This window comes from Hylobates moloch, unplaced genomic scaffold (assembly GCF_009828535.3).
Source record: "Hylobates moloch isolate HMO894 unplaced genomic scaffold, HMol_V3 SCAFFOLD_9, whole genome shotgun sequence".
Taxonomy (NCBI): Eukaryota; Metazoa; Chordata; class Mammalia; order Primates; family Hylobatidae; genus Hylobates; species Hylobates moloch.
In genome coordinates this window covers 12,222,823-12,248,314 of record NW_026652284.1, presented here as the reverse complement: position 1 = coordinate 12,248,314, position 25,492 = coordinate 12,222,823, and the positions used below count along the sequence as shown (strand labels likewise).

The window sequence follows — 25,492 nt, the reverse complement described above, 5'->3', positions numbered from 1 at the left end:
CTTTCCTTTAGATTCAGGAATCTTCCCACAGTGCGACATTTCCAGCAATCCTCAGCCCCAGGCATTTCCCAGGGCCCTTCATCCTCATCAATCCCATCAGCCCCTTCTCCAGTATATTTCAATAGTTAATGTTCTGTCATCCTTAAAGTCCTCTCTTGTCCCTAATATTTAACAGAGAGATTCTGATAAAAGTGATACCATTAGGCATACAAAGAAAACTCAGGCCATGTGTGGTGGCTCATATCTGTAATTTCAGCACTTTGGGAGGCCAAAGCAGAACAGATTACTAGAGTGCAGGAGATTGAGATACACCTGGGCAATGTAGAAAAATCTGTCTCAAAAAATATATATACAAAAAATTAGCCAGGCACGGTGGTGTGCACCTGTAGTCTCAGCTGCCCAAGAAGTGTAAGTGGGAGGATCACCTGAGCCCAGGAGGCTGATGCTCCAGTGAGCTGTCATCATGTCACTGCACTCAAGCCTGGGCAACAGAGTGAAACCTTGTCTCAAAAATAAGGAAGGAAGGAAGAAAGTAAGGAAAGAAAGAGGGAAGGAAGGAAGGAAGGAAGGAGAGACAGAAGGAAACAAAAGAAAGAAAGAGAGAGAGAGAGACAGAGAAAGAAAGAAAGAAAGAAAGAAAGAAAGAAAGAAAGAAAGAAAGAAAGAAAGAAAGAAAGAAAGAAACTCAGCCTTCCTGTCTTTAAGAATGGTGCACACATATGGTTGTATTGCGTGCAAACATACAATACATTTCCCCCACAAAAGCTGTAAGCTCTATTTCATGTTGATATCTGATATGAATGTATATCTGATTCAACCCATTAATCTGGGGAGAGCCAAAAATCCAATCAGGATTAACTGGGTGGAGCTTCAGAAATGCAATCAGATATCGCTCTTTGATTGGAAGCTAGCAGTGCATACGTGGAGGGGTGTGAGTGGGAGTTGTGATTAGAAAGGTCAATAAAAGCTTCTAAAGACCCACAGGAGAGACCCAAAGTCTTCAAGCCTGGAGTTCCTTCTTGGTTCTTCCTGAGGTCTGAGCACCCTGCAAACTGAGTCCAGATCTGGTAAGTCACTAATCTCTGTAAGGACACTCCCATCTGACCTACAGTCAGCTAGTCTGGGATGGTGACAGTGCAGCCTAAGATGGCATAGAGTTATATCTTGTTTGGTTTTGTTTTTTCTCTCATATGAACAATTTGAAGCTTTGAATTTTTTCCTCTAAATGCAGTTTTGTCTTTATTTCAAAAAATTGGATCGTGCTTTGGTTTATGTCATTTCAAAATTCTTGAAGGGAGCAGTGACTCATGCCTTTAACCCCAACACTTTGGGAGACCAAGGCGGGAGCATCATTTCAGCCCAGGGGTTTGAGACCAACCTGGACAACATGGCAAAAACCCATCTCTATAAAATATTCTTTATTGAAGGGAGGGATGGAGTCTCGCTCTGTTGCCAAGGCTGGAGTGCAGTGGCACGATCTCAAATCACTGCAACCTCTGCCTCCCAGGCTCAAGCAATTCTCATGCCTCAGCCTCCTGAGTATCTGATATTACATCCAGCTGCCATCTTGCCTGGCTAATTTTTGTATTTTTAGTAGAGGTGGGGTTTCACCATCCTGGCCAGGTTGGTCTCAAACTCCTGACCTCAAGTGATCCACCTGCCTTGGCCTCCCATAGTGCTGGGATTACAGCCATGAGCCACCGGTGCTCGGCCTCTACAAAATATAATGTTTTTTAATTAGCTGGGCATGGTGGCATGCATCCATATTCCTAGCTGTATGGGTTACTGACCTGGGAGAAACAACTGAGCCCAGAAGATTGAGGCTGCAGTGAGCCATGCTCACACCACTGCTGTACTCCAGCCTTGGCAACATTGCGAGACTCTATTAAAGAAAAAAATCTTAACCAAAGAGGATCTTTGACCTTAATTTTTTTTTTTTTTTTTTTTTTTTTGAGACGGAGTCTTTCTCTGTCCCCCAGGCTGGAGTGCAGTGGCGCGATCTCGGCTCACCGCAACCTCCACCTCCTGGGTTCACGCCATTCTCCTGCCTCAGCCTCCCGAGTAGCTGGGAATACAGGTGCCCGCCAACACGTCCGGCTAATTTTTTGTGTTTTTAGTAGAGACGGGGTTTCACCGTGTTAGCCAGGATGGTCTCGATCTCCTGACCTCGTGATCCGCCCGCCTCAGCCTCCCAGTGCTGGGATTACAGGCTTGAGCCACCGCGCCCGGCTGACCTTAATTTTAAACCAATCACATCCTCATTGTAACTCTTCCACCCAAATGGAGACACGGATGTGGAGGTGCATGCCTGTAATCCCAGCTACATGGAAGGCTGAAGCATAAGAATCACTTGAACCTGGGAGGCAGAGGTTACAGTGAGCCGAGATGGCACCACTGGGCGATGAAGTAAGACTCAACTCCCCCCACATGAAAAAAAATTAAATTATACCACCCAGGTGATTGTTGGATAGATGAAGATTTCTACTGTGTTTTCTTAGGGACTGTCATGTCTGTCTTTGTAAAACTATTTTAACTCTGAAATATTTTGATAAATTTGATGTGGCCAAGGATCCCTCAACAAAGATACTTTCAAGTTTTTTTCTTTCTGTCTAATGTCAGGAAGAGATTCGACCCTTCCCTATCTCACACTCAGGACTATGAAGGACACATATTAGTAAAACTCCATGTTTGTGGAGTGAATCAGTGTATGAGTCCTGGACTTTCACCCTATCCCTAAATCTTTCACTTTCATGGATGAATATCTAATTTGATAGTTAATCTGGAAGAAAGACAAAAATCCAATCATGATTAACTGGGTGGAGCTTAAGAAGTCTAATCCAATGTAGTTCTCTCTTTCTCTCTTTTTTGAATCTAGCCAATTTCCCAGGCTGGATTGCAGTGGTATAATCTCAGCTAACTGCAACCTGTGCCTCCTGGGTTCAAGTGATCCTCCTGCCTCAGCCTCCCTCGTAGCTTGGACTATAGGTGCAGACCACTGCACCTGGCTAATTTTTGTAATTTTAGTACAGGTAGTGTTTCACCATGTTGGCCAGAATGGTCTCAAACTCCTGAACTCAGATGATCCAATGCCTCTGCCTCCCAAACTGCTGGGATTACAGGTGTGAGTCACTGCGCACAGCCAAAGCGGTTCATTTTTAATATGTGTAAGAGGTGTGTATTGGAAACATCTGTGTCTTGCGAATGATGCATAACACTATCGCATAGCTTTCAAAGCTTCTTACTGAAATTTTCAATGAGGCTGGGAAGAGGATTACACCTGTAATCCCAGCACTTTGGGAGGCCAAAGCGGGTGGAATGTTTGAGTCTAGGAGATCAAGACCAGCCTTGACAACATAGTGAAACCCACTGTCTTTACAAAAAGTCAAAAAATAAAAGATTAGCTGGGCATGAGATCTGAGCTTCAGAGATCCTCGGTAACATTTGCCAGTGCTATGAGTTTATTGCAGCAGTGGCTAATAATTCATGGAGTAGGAGTGATCTTGCCTGCTCTTTAGAAGTTGGGACACACTCTTCTTGGTACCACAAGGGTAAAACTAGGTTTCCGTGGCCACTTATTGCAGAAAGGAATTAGAGTAAACTGAGGGCTCTTTCACACATGCTAGAGAAATGACTTTGGCCCTGGGAGAATTGGGGGTTGCTGGGGAATGGCCCGAGAAACTTGCCTTTTCGCTTGATTGTCCTCTAGAGTTTTTCCTTGCAGATTTGTCAGAATGAGCCTCCAGTCCCCATCCAGACTCCTGGAGCTGGCAGGGCAGAGCCTGCTGAGGAACCAGCTCTTGACCATCTTCACCCTGGACCAGCTGCCCAGGGAGGTCTTCCCTCTGATGTTCATGGAGGCCTTCAGCATGAGACGTTTTGAGGCCCTGAAGCTGATGGTGCAGGCCTGGCCCTTCGTCTGCCTCCCTCTGGGATCCCTGATGAAGACACCTCATCTGGAGACCTTGCAAGCTGTCCTGAGGGGACTTGATTCACTGGTGGCCCAGAAGGTTCGCCCCAGGTGAGGTGACTCAGGTGGCCTGGGGAAAAGGGTCCAGGCCTCCAGGGAAGGGACAGCTGGCTCAGGAGGAGCGGTGGGGTTGGGGAGTTAGGGTGGCTCAGAGGCTTCTGATGGTGCCCATGAGAGGCCCTGGGCATTGCCCAGCTCTTCTGGGAAAGGACTGCTCACCATACAGGGTCCACTGAGGAAACAGGAGCCTGCTTCCTCTCACTGGATGGTAAAGGTTCTAGAAGTGGGTACCAGGCAGAATCCAAGGGGGAACGGGATGGAGAAGAGACAGAAGGAGGAGCACTGAGGACAGGAGCAGCTGACTGATGTCCTGGATGTGGAGTGAAAGCTCAGGTCAGGGGTGGGTCCTTGCCTACATTCTGAGCTTTTCCCCTATGTCACTCACAGGAGGTGGAAACTTCGAGTGCTGGATTTGCGGGATGTCGATGAGAGTTTCTGGGCCATATGGTCTGGAGTCAAGGTCCTCTCCTGCTCCCCAGAGGCCATGAATAAGAGGCAGACAGTGGAGGACTGTCCAAGGATGGGAGAGCACCAGCCCTTGAAGGTGTTCATAGACCTGTGCCTAAAGGAAATTACGCTGGATGAATGCCTGAGCTACCTCTATGGGTGGATCCACTACAGAAGAGGTCTAGTGCACCTGTGTTGTAGTAAGGTGCAGAATTACTCAATGCCCACTTCAAGTTTCAGAAATTTATTGGAAAGGATATACCCAGAGAGTATCCAGGAGTTGGAAGTCTGGAAAAAGTTCTCTCTGAATAAAACAGGAAAGTTTGCCCCTTACCTGAGCCAGATGAGTAATCTTCGCAAACTCTTTTTAGCCTTCGGTTATGGGTGTGAGTTATACGTGAGCGGCCAACAGCAGTTCATTCCTGACTTGGACTTTCCATTCCTCTGCCTGTACTACCCCCAGATGCTTTATATAAGAAAGATCAGTAATATCAAAGAGCACCTGGAGCACCTGCTCAGGTAAGAAATGATGGTGAGCTTTCTCTGCAGACCATACCACAGACTTTTGTTCTTTTTCACAGTAAACGCTAGTGGGCATCTACTGTGTCCCAGCCACTGGTGATATCACAGGGAATGGGATGCTAGAATGTCAACTCATTATGCTGTTCAGTGCTCTATATCCTGAAGTGGGTATCACAAGACCACTCAAATAAGGGCAGAGGGATGGCCTGGGGTAGATGCTACAGAGAGAGATGTGTGGGGAGCCAGTTAGTTGGGGGTTCAGATCTAGTGAGGGTGCATTTGTGAATTCCTTGTGAGGAAGAGTGTATAAAGTTAGTATGATGAAAACATATTCTTCATCCAGAGGAAGGTATGAAAGAAGGGAAAGTGGCCAGGCGCGGTGTCTCATGCCTGTAATCCCAGCACTTCGGGAGGCCGAGGCAGGCAGATCACGAGCTCAGGAGTTCGAGACCAGCCTGGCCAACACAGTGAATCCCCGTCTCTACTAAAAATACAAAAAAAAATGTCACCGGGCATGGTGACAGGCACCTGTAATACCAGCTGCTTGGGAGGCTGAGGCAAGGAAAGTGGAGGTTGCAGTGAGCTGAGTTTGTGCCACTACATCTAGCCCAGGTTACAATGTGAGACTGTCTCAAAAAAAAAAAAAAAAAAAAGAGAAAGTGCATGAAACCTGTGCATTTCACAGCAGCAGCTCTGTCTTCAGCAGTTTAGTAAACACCAATGATCCTGTCTCTAATTCCCTGCCTGTAAAACTTGCTTTGAACTCCAGGAAAGGTAATTGATATGAGAAGTGCATGCTTCTGGGATGGAGGGTGAGGGAGTAGGCGTGAGAGTGGTACCTATCACACAGGCAAGGGTGAAAGGACTGAGCCTAAAATGGAGCTGCCCCTGAATGATCTGAGTCTTCATCAGGCAGCACCTTGCATGCGGACCATCATCTGATGATGGGAACAAACTTGTGTTTGGGTGAAACAGGCTTCCCCATTGCAGGTTACTATAACACCTGTGTTGTAGTAAGTGCAGAATTACTCAATGCCCACTTCAAGTTTACCATTGAGATTATTTCCCACCACCCTCCTCTAACTGGCCCCATTGCCCATAACTAACTTCTTGCTCTCCGCAGGTACCTCAAGAACCCCTTGTGGGTCTTTACATTCTGTAATGCTTACCTAGCTGATGAGGACATGGAGTGTCTGTCTCAGTACCCAAGCCTCAGTCAGCTAAAGGAGCTGCGTCTGATACATATCCTAATGTGGACCACCAATCTTGAGCCCCTTGGAGTTCTGCTGGAGAAAGTTGCTGCTACTCTCAAGACCCTCGTCTTAGAGGACTGTCGGATCCAGGACCCCCAACTCAGGGCCCTCCTGCCTGCCCTGAGCCACTGCTCCCAGCTCACTACCTTCTACTTTCGTGGAAATGAGACCTCCACGAATGCTCTGAAAGACCTGCTGCATCACACAGGCGGGCTGAGCAAGTTAGGCCTGGAGTTGTATCCTGCCCCTCTGGAGAGTCTTGACAACAGGGGTCATGTCAATTGGGAGATCCTCGCCCCAATTCGGGCTGAGCTGATGCGTACACTCAGGGAAGTCAGGCAGCCCAAGAGGATCTTCTTTGGTCCCACCCCTTGCCCTTCCTGTGGCTCAGGACCATCTGAGAACGTGGACTTCCATCTTTGCTCCTAGGGAAGGCCTGGTTAGTGGGATGGATAAGCTTTCTTCTGGACACTTGGGAACTAAAATATTGTACGTGGGTGCATTTTTTTTAAATTTTATTTTATTTTTTATATATTTTATTTTATTTTATTTTATTTTATTTTTTGAGACAGAGTCTCACTCTGTCCCTCAGGATGAAGTGCAGCGGCACAATCTCAGCTCACTGCAAGCACCACCTCCTGGGTTCAAGTGATTCTCCTGCCTCAGCCTCCCCAGTAGCTGGTGTTACGGGTGTATGCCCCCACGCCGGGCTAATTTTTGTAGTTTTAGTAGAAACAGGGCTTCACGATGTTGGCGGAGGCTGACCTCAAATTCCTGACCTCAAGTGATCTGACCACCTTGGCCTTCTACAGTGCTGGGTTTACAGGTGTGAGCAGCAGGGCCCAGTCAGCCGCTTCTTAAAGGAAGCACACAGCCATGTATTTGAAGCACATGCTCACTGTGAGTGGAAAAACAAAGGTGACTCAGCCAGGGGCAGGACTGGGTAAAAATGCTGACTTGGCATCGATGAGGCCTTCAGGGACCTGTGTCCTGGACTCAGAAATGGAACTTGAAGTTCTAGACTGATGCAGGAGTTACCCCTGCAAGGATGGTTATTTAAAAATGTCAAAAATAAATGGAACCTGAATGGAAACTTTCTGGTGTCTTCCATGATTCATCAACCTGTTTTAGACATTTATACATCAGAAGTCTCTAGAAATCTGCCTCCTGGGTTCAAGCAATTCTCCTGCCTCAGCCTCCTGAGTAGCTGGGACTACAGGGACCCGCCACCATGCCTGGCTAATTTTTGTATTTTTTGTAGAAACGGGGCTTTCACCATGTTGACCAGGCTGGTCTTGAACTCCTGACTTCAGGCAAACCACCCGCCTCAGCCTCCCAAAGTGCTCAGATTGTAGACACGAGCCACTGCACCTGGCCTGATATTCTGATACAAGCATAAAATGTGTAATGTTCAAATCATGGTAACATAGATATCCACCACCTCAAGAATTTATCATTTCTTTGTGTTAGCAACATTCCAATTCCATTTTTTTAATTATGTAGAAATTTACTATGAACTATTGTCAACGTGATTTGCCCTATTGTGCTACTGAACCCTGGATCTTATTCCTATCTGTGTTTTTATTCCCATTAACCATCCCCTTCTTATTATCCGTTTCCCAGTACCCTTCCTAGCTTCTGATAACAGTCATTTTACTACTTTTAAGTTTCATGTTTTTAATTCCCAAATATGAGTGAGAACATGCTATGTTTGTCTTTCTGTATCTGGCTTACTTCACTTAACATAATGCCCTCCAGTTCCATCCATGTTGTTGCAGATGACAGGATTTCATTCATGTTTATGGCTGAATGAGATTCTATTGTGTGTATTTACCACATTTTCTTGATCCATTCATCTGTTGATGGACACATTGGTTGATTCCATATTTTGGCTATTGTGGATAGTGCTGCAATAAATAGGGGAGTGCAGGCCAGGTGCAGTGGTGCACGCCTGTAATCCCAGAATTTTGGGAGGCTGAGGCAGGTGGATTACTTGAGGTCAGGAGTTCGAGACCAGCCTGACCAACATGGTAGTTTTTTTTCTGGATATATATCCAGCAGTGGGATTTATGGTTCATATGGTAGTCCTATTCTTATTTTTTGGAGGAAACTCCATACTGTTTTCCATAGTAGCTGTACTAATTTACATAACTACCAATGGTGTACCAGGGTTCTCGTTTCTCCATATCCTCCCTAGCATCTATTATTTTCTGTCGGTTTTTTATTTTTATTTGTTCAGAGACAGAGTTTTGCAATGTTGCCCAGGTTGGTTTTGAACTTCAGACCTCAAGTGATCCTCCCACCTCAGCCTCTCAAAGTGCTGGGATTACAGGTGTGAGTCACTGCACCAGATCTACTGAGTAAATTAGAATCCTCACAGGAGGCTGTGACTGTGGGTTACCTGGTTTGTATCAGTTGACACACATGTATTAGGACCTGGGAGCCTAAAAATGAATGACTACAGCAGGGTGGAAAAAGCCTGAGGAAAGTATTATCATCCCCTCAGAAGCTACTTCCAGAGATGACCCAAAAGATGCAGCAATCTCCACTGCCTTCCCACAAAAGATTGACTTTTCCATTGTTATGGAGTGCAGAGGTGTGATCATAGTCCACTGCAGCCTCAATCTCCTGGGCTCAAGCAATCCTCCCACCTCAGCCTCCTGAGCAGCTGAGACCACAGATGCACACTACCATAGTTGGCTACATTTTTGTATTTTTTTTTTTTTTTTTTTTTTTTTTTTTGAGACGGAGTCTCGCTCTGTCGCCCAGGCTGGAGTGCAGTGGCGCAATCTCGGCTCACTGCAAGCTCCGCCTCCCGGGTTCACGCCATTCTCCTGCCTCAGCCTCTCCGAGTAGCTGGGACTACAGGCGCCCGCCACCACGCCCGGCTAATTTTTTGTATTTTTAGTAGAGACGGGGTTTCACCGTGGTCTCGATCTCCTGACCTCGTGATCCACCCGCCTCAGCCTCCCAAAGTGCTGGGATTACAAGCGTGAGCCACCGCGCCCGGCCTAAAATGACACCTTCTAAACTGATTTTGAAGATCAATGAATAAGAAATGCTCTCATTTAAAAATATTTAAATTTATAGAATTTTGGAGCTGGAAGGAAGTGCAATATTTTTAGGGATATATGATTTATTTTCTCAGAGCAGTTATAAGGTTGCAGTGAAGTTGAGCAGAAAGTAGATCATTCCCACATACTTCATGACCCCACAGTAGCGTGGACTCCTGAAGGATCAACATCCTGCCCCATCATGGTCCATTTGCTCCAATGCATGAACCACATGAAGCATCCTTATCACCCAAAGTTCATAATTAACATTAAAGGTTCACAGTTGGTGCTGTGTATTCTATGAGCTCTCATGAGTTGATGGTGACATGTATTCACTCTTATAGCATCATGCAGAGTAGCTTCAGTGCCCTAAAAAATCATCTGTTCTCTTGCTATCCTTTCCACGGTACCCTGACTCCTGGCAACCCCTGGGCTTTCTACTGTGTCCATAGATTTGCCTTTTCCAGAATGTCATGTGGCCTTTTCGTGTTGGCTTCTTTCACTTGGTTATGTGCATTTAAGTTTTTTTATGTCTTTTAGGACTTAATAATTTACATTGTAAGGATGTGCTGCAGTATATACATCCATTTATCTGCTGAAGAACATGTTGGTCCCTATTAAGTTTTGTCTATTGCTAATGTCTTGGTTAAAAACATCCAGGTGTTAGGTTTTCTCGTTTGGGTAAATACCAAGGAGCGTGGCTGCTGGACCACGTGCCTAGGTTGTGTCTGATAATGATTTTTTTCCTTGACAATCTCATGTGGTAGACCGAGATTGTTTCTTCAAGGGTAGGGACTGTGTCTCTGTCACCCTGTGGTCCCACAGCAGAGCACGGAGCCTGGCAGGTGGCTGTAAATGCTTATTGATCACATAGTGCTTAGAAATCACTTTATAGCCACTACAATGCAAATGTCGGGCAGTCAACATGAGCTGCCACCAATAATATAAACACGTTGAATATGGATGAAGTCACCCTCCTGATGCCATGGTCACTACCTGTGTGTCACGGCAGTGCCGTCATCACATGGATGAACTTCATCTGTTTTTTACAGATTTCCCCTCATGTAATACAGGACACAGTCTTTAAACAAGGAGTCACCAGGGTTCCTGATGGCCACTGGCCTGAGTCTGTCCCCTTGGAACTAAGGTCCCTCATAACGGCACTTACCTACCACAGGCGTACCTGTAAGCACCACTAGAGGGCGAGCACCTTCACCAAACCTGATGGACCCATGGAGTCTGATCTGAATGTCTCCCTGCTAGGCAGGGGTCCTCAGAGGAATCTTCTATCGAGTCCAGATGGAGGGAGCTGGAAGAGCCTCCTCAAACCCAGGACCAACAAAGAGATTCCCTCCAAGATCCCAATTAGGGAGCCAGGACAGGGACTGAGAGGGAACTGGGAAGGGAAGGCACCGTAGGCCCCAAAACCTAGAACTGATGGAGAAGGTCCCCTCCAGAGACTGTTTGGAGAGAACCAGCTGGGAAGAATTAAAGTCTCTGAGATCTTCCACCTAAGAGCTGGACATCTGAATTCAGGAAGACTTGCCTGAGGCCTTCCCATGGTGCCACCGAGAAGAGCTCACGGGGCTCTTGCCAGTGCAGGATGCATTGGTTCCGGAGGCATCAGGAAGAGATCAGAGGTCCCCTTTAATCCCACTTCTAACACCAGTGAGGTCCACTAAAAATCGTGGGTTCTATAGATTTAGAAAAAGGGAGCGTAATTTCTTCTAAAGGTTTACAACCTGCTCGCTGGGAAATGAGCCTCCAGGCAGGACCTGAGGCAAGCGCTTGGAGGGAGGGAAGGTGACCCAGGAATCTACGCTGAAGCTGTTGGTCACCAAGTGTGCATATTCAGCAGGTTATTGGAGCAGCTATGAAAATTCACAGGGTGGGGGATGCATGCATGTATGGTCAGCAAATATACATGTCACATACATCCCAGCTTCACCTGGTGGTTGAGGCTTTACATTTAAATGCATTATAATTAGGTTCTCTACATCCAAAGGTGAAGTTGGGACATGAAGGTCCCCAATTCCTGTCTAAAGGGCCTGGGGAGTCACCTCCTACAAATCACAAAGTCCCCTCAGAGGGGGTTTGTTTAACCCTATGTAAAGTGACTTGAGGCCGAGCACAGTGGTTCACACCTGTAATCCCAGCACTTTGGGAGGCCGAGGCGGGCAGATCACTTGAGATCAGGAGTTGGAGACCAGCCTGACCAACATGGAGAAACACCATCTCTACTAAAAATACAAAATTACCTGGGCGTGGTGGTGCACGCCTGTAATCCCAGCTACTCGGGAGGCTGAAGCAGGAGAATCGCTTGAACGCAGGAGACGGAGGTTGTGGTGAGCTGAGATCACACCACTGCACTGCAACGGGGCAACAAGAGCAAAACTCGGTCTCAAAATACATAAATACATAAATACATAAATACATAAATAAATAAATAAATAAATAAATAAAGCGGCTTGTCTTCCAGCCTGACTCAGGGTGGCCCAGAGTCTTCTGATGGTGCTGCCGAGGAAGCTCAGGGAGGCTTTGGCCATTGTCCAGATCCTCAGAGAAAGGACTGCTCACCGCACAGGGTCCACTGTGGGAACAGAGACCTGCTTTTTCCCAGTGGAAGGTAAAGGGACTAGAAGTGGGGAGCAGTCTGAATCAAAAGAGAAAAGGGACCGAGAAAAGTCAGAGAGAGAACAGGGAGCAATGAGAATGAAAGCAAAGGTCAGGGATGGGTCCTTCTAAATTCTCAGCCTCTCCCTTACTTTACCTACAGGAGGTGGAAACTTCAAGTGCTGGACTTGCGGGATGTTGATGAGAATTTCTGGGCCGGATGGCCTGGAGGCTGGGCCCTGCCCTCCTCCCCAGAGGCCATGAGGAAGAGGCAGACAGCAGAGGACTATCCAAGGACCGGAGAGCACCATCCTTAAAGGTGTTCATAGATGTCTGCCTCAAGGAAATACCCCGGGATGAATGCCTGAGATCCCTCTTTCGGTGGGTTTACCAAAGGAGAGGTTTAGTACACCTGTGCTGTAGTAAGTTGGTGGATTATCTAACACCCATTAAATATCTCAGAAAGTCATTGAAAATAATCCAGCTGAATAGTATTCAGGAGCTGGAAATGCGCAACATGTCCTGGCCGTGTCCGATAAGAAAGCTTCATTGTTACCTGAAGGAGATGAAGAATCTTCACAAACTCGTTTTCTCCACGTGCCATCATTACACGTCAGACATTGAACTCGAGGGACGGTTAGTCACCAAATTCAGCTCTGTGTTCCTCAGGCTGGAACACCTCCAATTGCCTAAAGTAAAATTGATCACCTTCTTCAGTGGCACCTGGAACAGCTGATCAGGTGAGAAAGGATCGTGCACTTTCTCTGCAGACCACAGCACAGCCTTTTTGTGTTACAGCAAATGCTAGAAGGCATAACTTTTGTGTCAGCCAGTGGCGACGTCACAGTGTAGGGGACACCAGAATGTCAACACATTGTCCCATTCAGTGCTCCATGTCCTGGAGTGGCTATCACAGGATCTCTGCAATGAGGGCAGCGGGGTCACCTGGGGTAGAGGCTAGAGAGCTACATCATGTACAAGCCAGTTAGTGGGGGTTTCAGCTCTACTGGGGGTGCACGTGTGAATTTCTTGTTACAAAGTGTGTTTCAAGTTGATATGATATAAAAGAGGTAATAGAGGAGGGTATGAAAGGAGGGACAGCTCATCAAACCTGTGCATTTCACAGTAGAAACTCTGTCCTCACCAGCTTAGTGATCACAAATGATCCTGTCTCTAATTCCCTATCTGTGAAACATTGTTTGGAACCCCAGGAAAGGTAACTGACGTGGGAAATGTGTGCTTCTTGAATGGAGGGTGAGGGAGTAGGTGTGAGAGTGGTAAAAAGTGATAGGTGGTTTGCAGATGTAGGCATGTCAGGGAGCCCCTGACGGCAGGTAGCCCTAGCTGATGACCCTAGACCTTACTGAGTTGAGTTCTTTGTGCACATCTCCCACTGGGTACCTGTGGCCCAGAGATGAACTTTTCTGCTAAAAGACGAAGAAAAGAGGCTTTAGTGATTTTGTGGCCTTGGTGAAAGGGCCACAATGGTGGCAATGGTGAAAGGGTTGAGGCTAAACTGGGACAGCCCCTGAATGATCAGAGTCCTCGTCATGCAGCAACTTGCATGCGGACCATCATCACATGATGGGAATAAACTTGTGTTTGGGTGAAGCACACATTTCCCTTTAAGTTATTCCCCACCACCTTCATCTAACTGGTATCACTGTCCAGAACTAACTTCTTGATCTCCACAGGTGCCTCCAGAACCCCTTGGAGAACTTGGAATTAACTTGTGGCTACCTATTGGAAGAGGACATGAAGTGTCTCTCTCAGTACCCAACCCTCGGCTACCTAAATCATCTGAATCTCAGCTATGTGCTGCTGCTCTGCATCAGTCTTGAAGCCCTCGGAGCTCTGCTGGAGAAAGTTTCTGCCACTCTCGAGACCCTCGTGTTGGAGGGCTGTCAGATCCACTACTCCCAACTCCGTGCCATCCTGCCTGGCCTGAGCCGCTGCTCCCAGCTCACCACCTTCTACTTTGGCAGAAATTGCATGTCTGTGGACGCCCTGAAGGACCTGCTGCGCCACACCAGTGCGCTGAGCAAGTTAAGCCTGGAGACGTATCCTGCCTCTGAGGAGAGTTTGAATTCCTTGGTTCATGTCGATTGGGAGATCTTCACCCCACTTGGGGCTGAGCTGATGTATACATTGAGGGAAGTCAGGCAGCCCAAGAGGATCTTCATTGGCCCCGCCCCTGCCCTTCCTGTGACTCATCACCACCTGAGGAACTGGAGCTCCATCTTTGCTGCTAGGGAAGGCGTGTCCAGCAGGGTAGATACATCGAAAGTTCTCTTCCAGGCACTTGGACACTAAAATCTAGTATGTAGGTGCAAGTTCTTTTTCTTTTTTCTTATTTCCTTTTTTAATAATTCTAAAATTTTATTGACATTTGAGACAGGGTTTCGCTGTGCTGCCCCAGCTGGTCTGAAACCGCTGGGCACATGGGATTCTCCCGCCTTGGCCTCCTAAAGTTCTAGGATTACTGGTATGAGTGATTGTGACCAGGCCACATGCAACTTAAAGGAAGCACAGAACTCTGCTTCAGGCAGGTGTTCAGTACGAGGGAAAAAAACATAACAGCAGGGAGCAAGACTGGAGGAAAATATTGAGGTGGAGTCAATGAGACCTTACAGGACCCATGTCCTACAGAGTCAGAAAGAGAAGCTAATGTTCTACAGTGATGACAACGTTATCCCTGCAGGGATGGTTACCAAGAAATATCAGAAATAAAGAACCTCAGTGAAAACTGTCTGGTGTCCTCTGTATTTGATTGACTTGTTTTCGCGATTATACATCAGAAATCTCTAGTTATTGAGTTACTGATGGAAAACTATCGACGTACTCTGTTGTCTGTGATTGAGGTTCAGCTGTAAAACATCTAATTCCCACCCATTCTTGATCTTTGCTTTTTTTTTTTTTTTTTTTAGAAAACAACATCTTGCTTTGTCACCCAGGCTGCAGTGCGGTGATCCCGTCTGGGCTCACTGCAATCCTATCCCTCAGGGCTCAAGTGATTCTCATGCCTCAGCCACTCTAGTAGCTGGGATTGCATGCAAGTGCCACCAAGCCTGCTACTTTTTGTATTTTTAGTAGAGATGGGGTTTTTCCATGTTGACCAGGCTGGTCTTTTCTTTCTTTTTTTTTTTTTTTAATTTTTTTTTGCACACAAAACAATAAACATTTTCTAAAAGTACATACAAACAAAAAGATGCATATCAAACATATTAGGAAGGTTGCACATGGGAAGACGGGGAATAGAAATGGGGGGTGGGAATTAACGAAAATAAATGAGAGAGGGACTTTGTATGGAACAATGATAATAACTCAATCCTCTATTTGACAAAGAAGAAGGAGAAGGAAGAGGAAGAAAAAGAAAGTGGGATAAAGGATCAGAAAGGGAGGAAAATAGAAAAAATTAGAGTATGACTCCAGGGTAGACCTGTTTTGTTGTTGCTTGGTTGGTTGGTTGGTTTGTCAGTTGTATTTTTCATATGTTTCGCCATGTTGGCCAGGCTGGTCTCAAACTCCTAGCCTCAAGTGATCAACCCGCCTCGGCCTCCCAGAGTACTGGGACTACAGGCGTGAGCCACTACGTCCAGCCCACACATTGCTTCTGGCCTCTGTGGTAGACCTCCCAGAAGGGGCGGCCGGGCAGAGGCGCTCCCCACATCCCAGATGGGGTGGCCAGGCAGAGGTGCTCCTCACTTCCCAGACGGGGTGGCTGGGCAGAGACGCTCCTCACTTCCTAGACGGGGTGGCGGCCGGGCAGAGGGGCTCCTCACTTCCCGGACAGGGCGGCCGGGCAGAGGCGCTCCTCACATCCCAGACGATGGGTGGCCCCGCAGAGGCGCTCCTCACTTCCTAGACGGGGTGGCCGGGCAGAGACGCTCCTCACTTCCTAGACGGGGTGGCGGCGGGGCAGAGACGCTCCTCAATTCTTCCCAGACGGGGCGGCCGGGCAGAGATGCTCCTCACTTCCTAGACGAGGTGGCCAGGCAGAGGCCCTCCTCACTTCTTCCCAGACGGGGCAGCCAGGCAGAGACGCTCCTCACTTCCTAGATGGGGTGGTGGCCGGGCAGAGGGGCTCCTCACTTCCCAGACAGGGCGGCCGGGCAGAGGCGCTCCTCACTTCTCACACGGGGCGGCCGCGCAGAGGCGCTCCTCACTTCTCACACGGGGCGGCCGCGCAGAGGCGCTCCTCACTTCCCAGACAGGGCAGCCAGGCAGAGGCGCTCCTCACCTCCCAGACGGGGTGGCGGCCGGGCAGAGTCGCTCCTCACATCCCAGACGATGGGCAGCCAGGCAGAGACATTCCTCACTTCCTACAGGGGGTGGCGGCTGGCAGAGGCGCTCCTCACCTCCCAGACGGGTCGGCCATTGCAGAGGAGCTCCTCATAACCCAGATGATGGGCAGCTGGGCAGAGACGCTCCCCACCTCCCAGACGGGGCGGCTGCCGGGCAGAGGCTGCAATCCCAGCACCCCGGGAGGCCAAGGCAGGCGGCTGGGAGGCGGAGGCTGCAGCGAGCCAAGACCATGCCACCGCACTCCAGCTCGGGCAACACCGAGCACCGAGTGAGCGAGCCTCCGTCTGCAGTCCCAGCACCTTGGGAGGCCGAGGCGGACAGACCACTCGACGTCAGGAGCTGGAGACCGGCCTGGCCGACATGGCGAAACCGCGCCTCCAGCCAAAGGAGAAAAACCAGGGAGGGGTGGTGGCGCGCACCGGCAATCCCAGGCCTCCCGCAGGCGAGGGCAGGAGAATCACGGGAGCCGGACGCAGGGAGTCTGCAGCGAGCCGAGTGTACTCCAGCCTGGGCCACAGAGGGAAGAAAAGAAAGAGAGGAAGGAAGGGAGGGAGGGAGGGAGGGAGGGAGGAAGGAAGGAAGGAAGGAAGGAAGGAAGGAAGGAAGGAAGGACCGACCTCTGGTCTTGAGCTCCTGGCTTCCAGTGATCTGCTGACCTTGACCTCCCAATGTGCTGGGATTACGGGTGTGCCAATGATCTCCACCCATTCTTTACTTCTCTTCAGTCATCTGTTTTTTCCTTATATTTTCGCCTGCAAGGAGCAGCTCAGTCGGGCACAAAGGGATGGGCAGAGAGGGTCCCCGAGGAGAAGATGGGCTTGAGGTGGTAGGCGGAGCTGGGGTCGAGCTACAGGGGCCTTTGTTGGGAAGCAGAAATGGCACCTAGTTCAATGACCCGGCCAGCTATGAGGCCACTGTGCCCACCCTGCTAACAGTGCCAAGTTCCTGGGTCTCGAAGGGAGATTCTGTGCTAATCCTCCTGAGGCTGCATTTCCAAGATCTGCTCCCCACAGGGATGACCACAGAGCCTGATGTTATTAATTGCTGGGTCTGGGGACCACGATCCACTCCTGGCAGCACCCCACCTTGGCAGAGTTGTGAGCCAGGCCTGTGCCCCATGTTCCTGAGGCAGCCAGCTGTGCCACCCACACCCTCTCATGGCTAAATGGGACCCGCTCCCAGGTCTGGAGCCTCTACAAAGCACAGGCAACCAGAACATGGTAGAAAGACCCCCCAGAGTGCAGGATTCTCAGTGGGGTCCTGGGGATGGTGCAGGATTCCCCCAAGGGGTTCATTTCTCTCCCGAATTCTGCAGATACACAGCCGCCACCATCCATGCTTCGATTGAAAAGTCTCCCTCCTTATGTGTGACCACACTGGTCCTCTCTGGGCTCTGCCCCAGCTCACACACTCAGATGCAATCTTCCCAAGCTGGTATTTGGAGGGAAGCCCAACATGTTTGTGAGTAATGATGCTTCACCTTCCAGTAGGAGCCAAGACCGTAACTGCCGTCTCTGCCCTCAAAGACACTGTGATGCTTTACGAGTCTGCATTATCTCTTTTGTAGTTACACTTTTTTTTATTTTTAAACTCAATCTAGAAGGAAGTCTTTCAATCCTCTTGTCTAGATACCCTCAAAATACCTGCCATGTTTTATGTTGTCTTGGTTCCCTCCCAGGGTCCCATTAGAACACTGAGTCCCGTCCAGCCCAGCCCCCATCTCGCTTTGTAATTTAGGCCTGATTTCTTTCAATGATGCCTTGACCTTAACCTTGAGATAAATTACACCCTCAGTAGTTCCTCTCTTCCACCTGAATGGGCATATGATCTACCATGTTAGGTAGCATAAAACCCAGGTGACCAGTAGATACACTGAGATTTTTATTGAGTTTTTTTTAGGGATGACATTACTGTCTTCTTAAAGCTATTTTGACTCTGAAAAGTTTTGATCCTTTTGATGTGGCCAAAGGTTCTCCAATAAAGATACCGTATATATATATATTTTTTTCTAATGTCCGAAACAGATTAAACCCTTTCCTGTATCACTATGAAAGTCACATATTAGTCAAACTTTACCAGTGTTTATGGAATAAGTAAATAAATGAGTTTTAGACCTTCACCCTATTATTAATTCTTTCACTTTCATAAATCCATATCTAATTTAATCACTTAATAAGAAGAAAGTTGAAAACTCAAAATCCATATCTAATTTAATCACTTAATAAGAAGAAAGTTGAAAACTCAATCAGGGTTAAAACGGTGGAAGTTCAGGATCTAGTCGGATGTCATTTTCGGATTGGAAGTTGGTAATTGAGAAGGGGGTTGTGGTCAGAAAGGTCAATAAAACTCCTAAAGATGCACAGAAGAGACCCAAAGCCCTGGCTCCTGGAGCTACTGCTTGATTCTGGCAGAGGTCCCAGCACCCTGCAACGTGAGTCCAGATCTGGCAAGTCACCACTTATTAGGGACGTGCCCATTTGATCTGACGTTCTGTAGAGCTCGTCATACAAAAGTCTGGAAGACACTAGCACATACACTGTGAAGGGAAGTCTCAGATGAGGGGAAGATTACAGAAGACCTTTGCTCTGTGTTTTTGGAATGTTTTGCATTGACAATTCTGTCCAGAGAAGGGAAAAAGGAGGAAAAACAAATGAAGCTTACCCACATGTACCTCTATGTACCTCTTACCATGCTGGACTTTCTTTAGTTTTGTTTTCTTTTCTCTTGTTTTTTTTTTTTTTTTTTTTTTATATGGCGTCTCGCTCTGTCACCCAGGTGGCAGTGCAGTGGTGTGATCTTTGATCACTGCAACCTCCACCTCCCGGGTTCAAGCAATTCTCCTCCCTCGGCCTCCCCAGTAGTTAGGACTATAGGTACATGCCACCACGCCCGGTTAATTTTTTGTATTTTTAATAGAGACAGGGTTTCACCATGTTGGCCAGACTGGTCTCAAACTCCTGACCTGAAGTGATCCACGCGCCTCAGCCTCCCAAAGTGCTGGGATTACAGGAGTGAGACACCATGCCTGGCCATGATAATAAATTTCATTTTATTTTATTATTATTATTTTTTTCAGACAGAGTTTCACTACTGTTGCCCAGGCTGGAGTGTAATGGCTCAATCTGAGCTCACCACAACCTCCACCTCCCAGGTTCAAGCGATTCTCCTGCCTCAGCCTCCGGAGTAGCTGCAGTTACAGACATGCACCACCACGCCTGGCTCATTTTTTGTATTTTAAGTAGAGAAGGGGTTTCTTCACGTTGGTCATGCTGGTCTCAAACTCCCGACCTCAGGTGATCCGCCTGCCTCAGCCTCCCAAAGTGCTGGGATTACAGGCATGAGCCACCGTGCCTGGCTCATAATAGTAAATTTTTTAAAATACCATAAAATATAATCCTTGCAACACTAAATTACACCATCTGGTCCGATCTACCAGCAGATGGCACCCGAGATGTATGGATTGGAAATTTTGATCTTCTTAGGAATGAATCCAGTCCAGAAATGCCCACCCTGCCCCCTGCTGGCTCCTGGGGCTCTGCTGTTTGGGGGAATCGTGATGAAGTTGTGGCAGAGAGTAGAAGATGAGCCCCATTGCATGCCCTGGGTTCTTGTTGCCTCCCTATTATCAGGAATAGGAGGTGAGATTGAAAGATGAAAAATGCTGGGACGTCTGCTGACGAGAGAAAAAAGAACAAGATGTATTGATCTTACTGTATGCCAGGCCCCATGCCAAGCCCTAAACATGAACCATCTTATTGGATCCTACCAGGGTCCCATAAGCTGTTGGACATCATCATCTTCATTTTACAGGAACCTGAGGCTCTTGGCTAAGATCCCTGACAGCAACACCAGCCCCTGAATCCTCAGCAGGATCCTTCACTTGGGTGCCCGTTATGCAGGCTTCCTCAGCACAGGGAAGGTCACTCATCACCCACAGGCACTTGATCGTTATCCACCCTTTGATGATGTGAGATTCCAGAACGCGCTGCACTAGTCTCTTCCTTGATAGGGGGAGAGGGGAGGTGTTATGAGAAAATCTCTCATTGATCTGACCTAGCTCCCCAAAAAGATGTAACTTTTTAAATGTCAGATGGAAATATTTAAAAAGTGTTACATGCCTGTATAGTTTTAGTATTTTAGTTAAAGGGAAAGTGGCTGTCTTTACTGGCTACAACCAGTTTAATTCAAGAAGGGCTGCTAGTCATCAAGGGAACAAGCAAGTGTTGGTGCTGCCCAGAGCCTCCAGCTAATACACAATACGGACATCCCCTTCCAGGGCAATGGGAAGAGAGTGGCTCCTTGTGCAGTGAAGATGACGTCCACCAACTAAGGCTTCTGGAACCATGTGGAGACTCACAAGGAGTGGCCGGTTCTCAGCATCTGGCTAGCAGTGAAATACCCTGAGAAGAGGGTGCTTTCCATGTGGATTGGCTCACTGTTCCTGCCCACTAATGTTCCAGGCCCTTGGTGTCCACCTAGTGTGTATTCACCCACTGAACAGCCACAGAAACTAACAAGGAATTAACAGACATCTAAAGAAGTGAAGAACTGGAGGCCAAGCATGGTGGCCCACGCCTATACTCCCTGCATTTTGGGAGGCCGAGGCAGGAGAATCACAAGCTCAGGAGTTCCAGATCAGCCTGGGCAAGACAGCGAGGCCTTGTCTCTACTAAAAAAAAAAGTATCCAGATGTGGTGGCTCACACACCTGTAGTCCTAGCTACTCAAGAGGCTGAGGTGGGAGGATGGATTGAACCCAGGAAATTGAGGCTGCGGTGACCTATGATTGTGCCACTGCACTCTAGCCTGGGTGACAGAATGAGACCTTTAAAAACAACAACAACAAAAAAAGCCTGACACAGTGGCTCACACCTGTAATCCCAGCACTTTGGTAGGCCTACTTGCGTAGATCACCCAAAGTCAGGAGTTTGAGACCAGCCTGACCAACATAGTGAGGAAACCCTGTCTCTACTAAACACACAAAAATTAGCTGGGCATGGTGGTGCGTGCCTGTAATCCCAGCTACTTGGGAGGCTGAGGCAGGAGAATCATTTAAACCCCAGGTGGTGGTTGCAGTCAGCCGAGATGGCACCATTGCACTCCAAACTCCAGCCTGGGCAACAAGAGTGAAACTCTGTCTCAAATAAAAGAATGGGAGGAAACTGAGTAAAATAACCAAATTTCATTTAAATGCCTTGACTTTCTTGGGCTGCATCTTAGTGATTGGACAACTCAGTGCCTTTTGTTTTTTCCATCAATAACTGAAGATTCCTGAGGCTTAAACTGGAAAGCAGGTTATTTGATAATAGAGGACACCAGACAGTTTCCACTCAGTTTCCCTTTATTTCTGTTTCTTTACAACCATCTATGCAAGAGTAACTCCCTCATGCATTCTCAAGTCTGAATTCCACCCTAGACATTCCCATTCCCATTTTCGACTGTATAGGACACAGGTCCCCAAAGTCCCTTTGAATCCAGATCAACATTTCCCCCAAGTCCGGCCCCTGCTTGATCACCTTTCCTTTCCCACTTTCAGAGCCCATGTCTGAAACGATGGGTTCTGTGCTCCTTTTTTAGGATGTACCTAAGACCTAGGTTTTAGTTTCCAAGTGTCCAGAAGAAAGCGTTTGACATATCCATCCAAATAGGCAGGTATTCGACAGTAGCATTGATCTGCCTCCAGGTCATAAAATGACCTGTTGCCGCATTGAGGGCAGTAGTTAGTACGGAACAAGATCCTCTTGGGGTGCCTTAAGTCCCTCACTCTCTTCATCAGCTCAGCCCTAAATTGGGCAAATCTGCTCCAGCAGAGAGTACCACCAGCGTCATAACTCTCCCGCGGGGCAGGATACAGCTCCAGGCATAAGTTGTTGAGTCTGATTGTGTGGCACAGCAGGTTGTCCAGGGTGGCCATGGAGATGGGATTTCCACAGAAGCTGAAGGTGGTGAGCTCATAGCAGCGGCTCAGGGCAGGCAGGATGGCGTTGACTTGGGAGTCTACGATGCCACAGTCATCTAAATCCAGGTATTCAAGGGTGTCTGAAACTTTTTCTAGGAGAACTTGGAGAGGCACAAGACTGAAATTGGCCAGTCGGATGCCCCTCAGGTCCAGGGTCTTTAGTTGACTGATGCTCGGGCACTGGGATAGATGCCTCAAGTCTGATTCCAAAAGCACACAGTTAGTTATTGTGAGGATCTTTAACGGGGTCTTCAGACAGCTGGGGAGAGAGAATAAGAAGTGAATTCTGGGGAATCATAAGGGTGAGTGGAGGGTGGTGGGGAATGGCTTCAAGGTGATGGACGGAGACCATTTTTGCCCAAGCCCAGGGTCATTCTGATGGCCTGATGGTCAACACTTAGGATGATGCATGAAGAAGAGCTTTGCCACTAAGGTCAATTCCACTTTAGGCCCCGTGCAGTAACTCACACCTGTAATCCCAGAAGTTTGGGAGGCTGAGACTGGTGGATTACTTGAGATCAGGAGTTTGAGACCAGCCTGGCAATCCTGACAAAACCTCCTCTCTACTAAAAATGCAAAAATTAGCCAGGTGTGGTGGTGGGCACCTGCAATTCCAGCTACTTGTGAGGCTGAAGCAGGAGAATTGCTTGAACCCAGGAGGTGTAGGTTGCAGTGAGCGGAGATCATGCCACTACACTCCAGCCTGGGTGACAGAGCGAGACTCTGTATTAACAAAAAAAAAAGAGAAAAAATTACTCCATTTGAGGCTGAGTCATTTCACCATCATCTATAGGAATGGATCAAGTTCACAGAATCCCTAAAGCTCCCTTTCCTCATCTGTCAGGCAGAAAACCACATCTCCGGGCCACAGGAGCCCAGTGGAGATGCAGGCACAAGGGACAAATCCAAGCAGGATCCTGCAACATCAGCTGGGGTGGGCGGGCTGCAGGCATCCCTGACATGCCTGTATCATCAGCAAACCTTCTATCACCTTCACCATTCTTTGTGCCTGCTCCCTGACCCTGTTTCAGAATCATGCATTACCTAGGTATTTAATTTACCTGGAGCTCAAAACAATGTTTTACAACAGGGAATTAGAGATGGGATCATTCATGTTCACTAAACTGTGGGGCACAAAGCTGATTTTCTGAAATGTGCAGGTTTGCTGAGCATTCCCCTGTTCAGTGCCCACTTCACTTTCCTACTTCCCATCATCTTGTTAAAAATTATCTTGTTGGCTGGGCGCGGTGGCTCATGCCTATAATCCCAGCACTTTGGGAGTCCTAGGTGGGTGGAAAACCTGAAGTCAGGAGTTCAAGAATAACCTGGCCAACATGGTGAAACCCTGTCTCTACTTAAAATATAAAAATTAACCAGGTGTGGTGGCCCACGCTTGTAATCCCAGGTACTCAGGAGGCTGCGCAGGAGAATCGCTTGAACCTGGGAGGCAGAAGTTGCAGCGAGCTGAGATGTCACAACTGCACTCTAGCCTGGACGATCAAAGTGAAAATCCATCTTGGAAAAAAAAATTATCTTGTTTGTTTTTACTTTTATTTATTCATTTCTGACAGGGGTCTTGGTATGTTACCCAGACTGGTGTTAAACTCCTAGGCTCAAACTATCCTCTTGCCTCAGACTCCCAGTGCTAGGATTATAGGCATGAGCCACCATCCCTGGCCTAGTTTTCATCATCTTAACTTAGACACACGTCCTCAGGAAGAATTCAGAAAGGCACCCTCACTAGATCTGAATCCCCCAGTAGCTAGCTTCCTAGTATGGCAGCCTCTCTATAGCATCTCCCCTAGCTGATCCCTCTGCCTCTATTGAGATGGTTGCATGATACATATTTTACGACAGGGCTGCCAACAGGACAATGCATGGACATGCTAGTATCCCCTTCACTGTTACATCCTCATAGGCTGGCTCGCAGTGGATGACCACTAGCATGTACTGTAACAGGCTCTGCTGTGGTCTGCGGAGAAAGCTCACCACCCTCCCTCACCTCAGCAGCTGGTCCAGGTGGCCTTCGAGGAAAGAAACAGAGTTCATAGAAAGCTTTTGGAGGTAGCGCAGCTTGAGGAACTGAGTGGTGAACTGGGTAACAATCTGCTTCTTCTGCTCTGGGGAAGTGTAGCGAGAGACATCCATGTGAGAGAGAACGAGCTCCTGAAGATTATTCATCTGGCCCAGGTATGGGGTAAACTGTGTCAGCATGGGCAGTGCCCACTTGTAATTCACTTCCGCCTCCTGGATACAGTCTAGGTTCACCATTTTCAGGATGCTTCTGACATTGTGGAAGGGCGTTCCCAACATTTTCAGCTTCTTACAGCACAGGTGTAGTAAATCTTTCCTCTGCTTGACCCACAGAAGGAGGTAGGTGAGGTATTCATCCAGAGTCCTGTTCTTGAGCCAAAGGTCTATGATCACAGTCAAGGGCTGCTGTCCTCTCATCCTTGGACAGTCCTGCATTGGTTTTCTGTTCCTCATGGCAATGGGGAAGCACCCATGGGCCATGGCTTCAGACCAAACCATCCAGAAGTTGTCACAGACATCCTGTAAATCCAGCACTTGAAGTTTCCACCTCCTGTGGGAAAATAGAGGTGAGACTGAGAATTTAAGGACTCATTTCTGAACTTAAACTCCACATCCTGGATAGCAGCTCCTTCCCTCCCTGCTTCTTGTCCCTCTCTCTGACTTTTCTCCACCCTGTTTTCCCCTTGCATCCTGCCCACTTCCACAGTTTTTTTTTTTTTTTTTTTTTGAGACGAAGTCTCCTTCTGTCACCCAGGCTGGAGTGCAGTGGTGTGATGTCAGCTCACAGCAACCTCCACTTCCCGGGTTCAAACGATTCTCCTGCCTCAACCTCGCAAGCAGCTGGGATTACAGGAGCCGACCACCATGCCCAGCTCACTTTTGTGTTTTTAGTAGCGTTGGGGTTTACCATGTTGGACAGGCTGGTCTCAAACTCTTGACCTCAGCCTCCCAGTGTGCTGGGATTACATTGTGAGCCACTGTGCCCCGCCCAGTTCTCACTTTTCATGGTGGCTTTCAGTGCCATTAGAGGAGAGCTTCCTGTTACCTCCATGGACCTTGGGTGGTGAGCAGTGCTTTCCCTGAGGAGCTGGGGAATGGCCAAGGCCTCTCAGCTTCCTCACCACCACCATCCCCCCTTGGGCCTCCTCACTTGTCATGAGCCAGCTGTTCCTTCTCTTGGACACCTGGGCCCTCCCCACCACCCCACCTGGGCCACCTCACCTGGGACGAACCCCGTGGGTAAGCAGTGCATCAAGCCCATCCAGCACAGCGTGGAAGGT

At 48.1% G+C, this 25,492-nt stretch overlaps 3 protein-coding genes and 1 pseudogene across 3 annotated transcripts in view; 3 read left to right on the top strand and 1 right to left on the bottom strand.

Annotated features, from left to right (window-relative positions):
* Window positions 1-905: 905 nt before the first annotated feature.
* Window positions 906-25,492, top strand: part of HNRNPCL1 (heterogeneous nuclear ribonucleoprotein C like 1) — a 38,882-nt gene continuing 14,295 nt past the window's right edge. The window contains exon 1 of the mRNA XM_058444119.1: window positions 906-1,067. The gene's annotated coding sequence lies outside the window, so the exon portion shown is untranslated. The remainder of the gene's footprint in view (window positions 1,068-25,492) is intronic.
* On the top strand, window positions 1,013-6,741 carry LOC116813906 (PRAME family member 33). The gene is made up of 4 exons (XM_032760973.2): window positions 1,013-1,067; window positions 3,707-4,018; window positions 4,415-4,993; window positions 6,120-6,741. Exons 2-4 carry the CDS (start codon window positions 3,732-3,734, stop codon window positions 6,676-6,678), a joined length of 1,425 nt encoding a protein of 474 aa, XP_032616864.1. The 5' UTR covers window positions 1,013-1,067; window positions 3,707-3,731; the 3' UTR covers window positions 6,679-6,741.
* LOC116813905 (PRAME family member 1-like) lies at window positions 13,001-14,167 on the top strand (annotated as a pseudogene).
* The window catches only part of LOC116813775 (putative PRAME family member 26), a 12,112-nt gene continuing 8,423 nt past the window's right edge, over window positions 21,804-25,492 (bottom strand). Inside the window, exons 3-5 of the mRNA XM_032760902.1 lie at window positions 25,434-25,490; window positions 24,181-24,762; window positions 21,804-22,437 (exon numbers count right to left, since the gene is read on the bottom strand). Coding sequence (XP_032616793.1) covers window positions 21,804-22,437; window positions 24,181-24,762; window positions 25,434-25,490 — 1,273 coding nt within the window. The remainder of the gene's footprint in view (window positions 22,438-24,180; window positions 24,763-25,433; window positions 25,491-25,492) is intronic.

Excerpts from the sequence above, each read along its gene's own strand:
- LOC116813906 (XM_032760973.2), top strand. The coding sequence starts at position 3,732 with ATGAGCCTCCAGTCCCCATCCAGACTCCTGGAGCTGGCAGGGCAGAGC. Across the intron at positions 4,019-4,414 it reads GCCCAGAAGGTTCGCCCCAG|GAGGTGGAAACTTCGAGTGC; the intron begins GTGAGGTGACTC and ends TGTCACTCACAG. Across the intron at positions 4,994-6,119 it reads CACCTGGAGCACCTGCTCAG|GTACCTCAAGAACCCCTTGT; the intron begins GTAAGAAATGAT and ends TGCTCTCCGCAG.